At 44.7% G+C, this 6,702-nt stretch overlaps 1 protein-coding gene across 2 annotated transcripts in view; it reads left to right on the top strand.

The window, feature by feature from the left end:
- Positions 1 to 782: 782 nt before the first annotated feature.
- safb (scaffold attachment factor B) overlaps positions 783 to 6,702 on the top strand; it is a 69,952-nt gene continuing 64,032 nt past the window's right edge. Inside the window, exons 1-3 of one of the 2 annotated variants that reach the window (XM_086005029.1) lie at positions 783 to 1,022; positions 2,876 to 2,963; positions 3,283 to 3,338. In XM_086005029.1, the coding sequence (XP_085861155.1) occupies positions 873 to 1,022; positions 2,876 to 2,963; positions 3,283 to 3,338 (294 nt within the window). In that variant the 5' untranslated portion in view covers positions 783 to 872. The remainder of the gene's footprint in view (positions 1,023 to 2,875; positions 2,964 to 3,282; positions 3,339 to 6,702) is intronic. The other variant, XM_086005030.1, reaches the window with a different exon arrangement.

The raw sequence follows: 6,702 nt of genomic DNA, 5'->3' as shown, positions 1-6,702 counted from the left end.
CCCCCCCCTCTTCCCTTCTCTCTCCCCCCCCCCCTCTTCCCTTCTCTCTCCCCCCCCCCCTCTTCCCTTCTCTCTCCCCCCCCCCTCTTCCCTTCTCTCTCCCCCCCCCCTCTTCCCTTCTCTCTCCCCCCCCCCCTCTTCCCTTCTCTCTCCCCCCCCCCTCTTCCCTTCTCTCTCCCCCCCCCTCTTCCCTTCTCTCTCCCCCCCCCCCCTCTTCCCTTCTCTCTCCCCCCCCCCCCTCTTCCCTTCTCTCTCCCCCCCCCCCTCTTCCCTTCTCTCTCCCCCCCCCCCTCTTCCCTTCTCTCTCCCCCCCCCTCTTCCCTTCTCTCTCCCCCCCCCTCTTCCCTTCTCTCTCCCCCCCCCTCTTCCCTTCTCTCTCCCCCCCCCTCTTCCCTTCTCTCTCCCCCCCCCTCTTCCCTTCTCTCTCCCCCCCCCTCTTCCCTTCTCTCTCCCCCCCCCTCTTCCCTTCTCTCTCCCCCCCCCCTCTTCCCTTCTCTCTCTCCCCCCCCCTCTTCCCTTCTCTCTCTCCCCCCCCCCTCTTCCCTTCTCTCTCTCCCCCCCTCTTCCCTTCTCTCTCTCCCCCCCTCTTCCCTTCTCTCTCTCCCCCCCTCTTCCCTTCTCTCTCTCCCCCCCTCTTCCCTTCTCTCTCTCCCCCCCTCTTCCCTTCTCTCTCTCTCTCCCCTCCTTCTTCCCTTCCCCCCTTTCCAGCACATTCTATTCACGGTTGTGCGCGGGCGTTGCCTCCTCGCGCATGTGCATGCGCACGGGGTGCCTGCTGGGCATGCGCAGTCGAGCGGCAACGGCGCCGGTTTCCCCTTGATGCAGGCGGCGCCATTTTGTCGACTTGTTGTGCTGCAGCCAGATCGCGGGTGATGGCGGCGGAGAATGTGGCAGTGGCTCCGGCGGTGGATGAGCTGCGCAGTATCATCGAGCTCCGGGTGGTGGACCTGAAAGCGCAGCTGAAGAAGAGAAACCTCGACATCAGCGGCAACAAGAGCGTCCTGGTGGAGCGGCTCCGCAAGGTGAGGGGCCTCCGCGGCGCGCTGCCAACCGCCAGGCCTTGTCACCAGGCAGCCTCGCAGGCCTAATGGTATCCGAGTCCGTCCTTCCTCTCCCCTGACATCTGCTATGAGCCTCTGGTCTGGTGGACGAGACGACAGATCCGATTACCTCCTCGGCAGTCGATTTGCGGCGGAATCCCGTTTCGTTGTTCGCTGCCGTCCTTTTCCCTCGCGTTCCGGTTAACATCAAATTCCTTATCCGTAAAATCCCATCCCATTCCTTTCTCCAAACAAATGCTTTTATTTATCAGGTTTCTAGCAAAATTTCAACGAATGTCGTTAACTCCGCTCCAATGTCTCTCTGGCACCTAAATCTTTCCGTCTGAAATTTGTGCTGAAGAATTTCCACTCAATGCTGTCCTTGTATTTAGGCGCGCCGTTACTCTTGTTAACCTTTAAAGCTGTGCTACTCCATTTTGTGCATAAAACCCAAGAGAAGGTTCTCACTAGTGTTATTTTTGTCCGCATACGTGCCACGTGTTTTCTGAGACAAATTTGGACCCCATTCCTTGTTCTTGATCTAAAGGACTACAGGTTACTATTCGGGAATTTAGCAAAGTGCAATAAATATAGTTGAGATAACATTAAAACATGCCAGAAGGGTATAATTAAGGACCATTTTCAGTAAATATACGAATTCATTGGTTATTGGTGTCACACGAGGCCTTGAACTGAAGTATATTTTAGGGAATTTGTTGATCAAGTTGTCCGAGTCCACTTCTAAACCGATTGGAGTAACAAACCGAACATTTTTTTTCTAATTCCCATAGCCTGAATTGCAAAACTAGGAGTAGTAGTTATGGTCTCTTCCATTCATGCAGACGCCGAAATTGGTGGCTCCTGCAAAGTACCAGGGGTATAGCAATGCTTGAGATTAAACACAAAAAATGTACATTAATAGTTTATAGTATTAACACTTCTAATGTTTCACACCATTAAAAGAATTTTTTATGAATTAAAAGGATTGTCGCAGTCTAATATAAAGGAATTTGTTATGTAACTGTTAAGTGCCTTGGGATGTTTTACTACGTTAAAGGTGCAATATAAATACAGGTTGTTGTATGTAAAACCAAATTAACACAAAACTAGAATACAAGTAAAATTTGGTGGCAGTGACTTATTCAGTCTGAAGTATCTGCTTTGCAATAATTATGCTGCATAATCTTTTCCAATATTGGTTATTTTTTCAGCCACACCTTAGAATTTCATTTATTTTCTTTGCAATGTAAATGGTATTCTCAAGTTCCTGATTTGGGGAGTATCAAAAAGCAATTTCTATGATGGAATGGTGGCAGATGCAGGAGGTTACATCTGAGCTAATGTAAAACTGGCTGTTTTTCCAACCTAAATGCCTGATTTAAACATTTTAACATGCACTTGTATAACAGTTTACACATAACAAAACACCTATAAGAGGGTCGGCAAATTCGAGCAGGAAGAGAGAATGAGTTAGGATAGGCTGTGAATGTGATCAGAGCTAAGATTTAGGGAGGCTTTTGAAGGTAGGGAGATAGGTTGCAAGATCGAAAGAAAATTGCAGAGTGTACAAGTATGATAGCCAAAGGCTCTGTCAGCAATGGAGTGGAAAGGGTGTGCTAGATCGTAGGGTGATTTTAATAGGTCTAATTGAAATCACATTCCTCGATGCTACCGTTCAGGTGGAAGTGTTCTAATTGCTATTTCAGCAAACTCCTCAACCATTTGATTATTTTAACTCATGGGTTGTTAGATGTCTGAGTATATCCCCCAAAAAGTTTTTTATGAAACAAGTTTTCTACCTTTTCTCCTATAATAATTGTGGTTTCTGCTTTCAGGCAATAGAAGAGGAAGGAGGGAACCCTGATGAAATTCCAATTGCAGCAGACACTCCAGGACGAAAAGTACCAAAGCGAACAGGAAAAGGTAGTATGTGTAGATGATATGTATAGCACACATCCTGTAAGTGGAACACTCAACACTTTCCCCGTGACTATTTCTCTATCTCGCCCTTGTGACTCACTGTGAGGAATCCCATGGGAGATCTGCTAATATTAAATGTCTTGCGTATATTTCTGTCCTAGAAGTTTAACTCAAAGTTCCTGTAGCACTCTTTCCTATCACATTTTGTTAACACTCCTAAATCAATCCACTGACTCACCATGAATAATCTCAAATAAGATCTGTGTATGTGTATCTCTTGGTAAAATTCAAATCTTGACGCTTGTTTATACTCTTGTGGTAGGCCGGAGAGCAGAGGATGATGGAACAGATGATGGTCTAGAGGAGGATTCTGGACAGGTTGGTAATTGGACAAGACTGATGTCTGCATTGTTTTTAGGATCAGTTGTATAATACGTAATATATTTGAATATTAAATGCTAGCAGTGGAACTGTGCAGAAAGAACTGAGCTTACTTCGTGTTTCACATTTACACTCCTGCATTATTCCTAACTAGCTGGGGGAGCCCGGCTTTGCCAGGGCTGTTTTGGGCCGGGCGGTTTAAATCGAGTGCCAGGCTTTGGGGCCTCTCTCTGTCCCTTTGTGAATCTGCTGCCGGGCAACATTTCTACCTTTTAATACCTTGAAAGATGAAAGTGAAAGTACTTATAAAACGTTTTTGGTAAATCTTATGTTATTTTTAAAAGAGATACTAACTTTTTCAAAGCTGGATGATCAAAGTAGTTTGAGCTGGAAGCTGAAGTAATGGCAGTGAAACAATGGCTGCCAGATCCCTGAGATGAAAACGATTAGTCCCGCCCACACACACACCGATTGGCCAACCATCAGGGGACCGTACTGTAGGATTGGTCAATCGTGACGGCACAGGATTGGTCGAACCTTGACGTCAGTCAATCAATGCTAAGTAGCAGATAATGAGTTTAATTTTGAAGGTTTTTTGCATAAGGCGCGAACAATTTTCGTCCGACCGAAAAGTAAATACACTTACGAGCGTCCTGGAAGCGTAAGCTTTCTTCGGAGGTAACGCGCGCGTAGGTACGCCGTATAACTTTCGAGCGCATAGCCGGACAGACGCACACCCGAGGACAGACAGACAGAAGGACAGACAGAACGATCCATTTAGATAGATAGATATATAAGATATATATATAGATATATATATATAGATACTGAGCATTAACACTTGATGTCAAATGTTTGGCTGGTATTGTAATTTATGGTTCTTTCAAAGTATTGTAGCAAGAGTCCAGTACAGTGAGTTTACCCAAAATTGCATGTTGGAGGCATCTAAACTACAAAAATAGTACTCGTTTCATTTATTTACAAAATAAATGATGCACATTAATTGGTAAGTTTGTTTTTATAGACACTTAGAGGAATAGATGCACAATTTTTTAAACCCATTTGTTCATCCAGTTATTGTGCTGCTGTGCTCTGCAAAATGCACTTTGTTGTAGTGAAACTCCGTTAATGTTGATGTGCGTCTAAATGGTAATTAATTTCACCTATGTATATTATAGTACAACGGCTCTTGAAGCTGTGTTTTTGTATATAGAGAAGCATGAGGAAGAACTAGATTTTTTTTTTTTTAAAGGACTTGCCTGTGAAATAGTCTTATACTGGTCTCTTGGAAGTACTTTTAGATCTACATTCAGATTCAGCAGAAAGTATTCCATACAAGTTTGGATACAGATATTAGCCAAGGCCAAAAGTATGTCTCTCTCTCTTTCCCTTGTGCCCTGATTTTGCACTCATATTATGCCACTTGGTGATATCTCAAAACAATACCTATTTACATTACTTTTAATGGATCACCTTTGCTTTACTCTCCTTCCTTTGTTCTGCACTGGATGGCATTTCTCCATTATCTTTTCTTGCTGTCGGCTTCATTTGGCGTGGTCGAATGCCATCTTGCCTGCTAAGTATAAAGAAAATATGAAAGAACACACCTGGAACCTTTCTATCTTGTGTTTCTTCAGGTTTTACTCTTCGCTGTAAATGGCTTAAGGGGTTTCCTTTTTTGTGCACCCTATAAATAAATATTCAAATGGCATGCTGACTGTGTAGCGGTCTGGAACAATATTGTCCAATATAAATTGCTGACTAGCCATAGATTTTGTGCCTTTGGCAGCACTGTTTTACCCACGTGCATTAATTTTGGCAGTAATCCTCTTGCATACACTAAATACAGGTAAATTTACTTCGTGTATATTTATCAAACATCTACTGCTATTCAATAACCAAGGAAGTAAAGCACTCACAGATCAAAAAACACTTGCATGCTGCTTTTCGTCTTACCATTTTACCAACAAACACACTTTTGAAATGTAGTCACTGTTGTAATGTAGTAAATGCAATTAGCCATATTTGGATTGCCAATTCACCACATCTGGCTAATCTGTTGGACAGCAATGCTGTCGAATGTGTAGAAAAGCACCTAGAGCTTTTTAATCCTTCTCAATGTGTTCCTTCTGCTCAGAATTTCCAGCTTTGTGCCTTAAATATGCTCTCTTTTTTTGTTCCCTTTTGGAATTTTGAGAAATAAATAACGGTGACATTTTGTCTCCTGGCTGCTTGCAGTGTGTTAAAAGCATGCTGGGATTGCACTTGGAGAATCTGTAACTGATGGCAAATTATTGACTTGGTTAGGAAATTGGCTGAGCGGCAGGAGACAGAGTACTCTAATTGGCAGGATGTGACTAGTGGTGTCACAGAAATCACAGAAACCCCACAGTGCAGACAGAGGCCATTTCGGCCCATCGAGCCTGCACCGACACATATCCCACCCGATCCCCGTAACCCCTACACCAACACATATCCCACCCTATCCCTGTAACCCCACGTATTTAATCCCCCTAACACTAAGGGTCAATTTATCATAGCCAATCAACCTAACCCGCACATCTTTGGACTGTGGGAGGAAACCGGAGCACCCGGAGAAAACCCACGCAAACACGGGAGAATGTGCAATCTCCACACAGTCACCCGAGGCCAGATTCGAACCCGGGTCCCTGGCGCTGTGAGGCAACAGTGCTACCCACTATGCCACCGTGCTGCCCGTGTCCCGCGTGGATTTTTGTTGGGGCCTTAACTATTCACTGTATTAATGACTTAGACGATGGGATAGAAAGCCGTGTATCCAAGTTTGCCGATGAGACAGATAGGTAGCATTGTACGTTAGCAAAATACTGCAGATGCTGGAAATCCGAAATAACAATAGAAAATGCTGGAAAAACTCAGCAGGCCAGGCAACATCCGTGGAGAGAGAAATAGAGTCAACGTTTCAGGTCGAAACCTTTTGTCAAGACTGAAAAAGCACAGGAAATGAAACGGATTAAAAGGCCAGTTTGGGGGCTGGGAAATGGGGATGGGAGAACAAAAGAGAAGTGAAGAGACATTAAGAGGTATTCAAAACGAGACGAGATGGTGATAGGACTAGTGGAGACAAAAGACGGCTCAGATTAGGTGTGAAATGTGCTGACAGAATGAGAGACAGCTGCCATGTGGGGGAGAAAAGAAGGGGGGAGGGAAAGGGCCAAAACAAAGGTGTGGATAAAAAATATATGTAAAAATGTAATGGGGGCCGAGGTTATGATCTAAAATTGTTTTAACTCGATATTGAGTCCGGAAGGCTGTAAAGTGCCTAATTGGAAGATGAGGTGCTGTTCCTCGAGCTTAGGCTGGGTTTCGTGAGGTCTAAAAC

The sequence above is a fragment of the Somniosus microcephalus genome, chromosome 13, assembly GCF_052327205.1.
Source record: "Somniosus microcephalus isolate GS21.2 chromosome 13, FLI_Smic_1.0, whole genome shotgun sequence".
Classification (NCBI taxonomy): Eukaryota; Metazoa; Chordata; class Chondrichthyes; order Squaliformes; family Somniosidae; genus Somniosus; species Somniosus microcephalus.
This window is presented reverse-complemented; position numbering and strand designations above follow the sequence as displayed.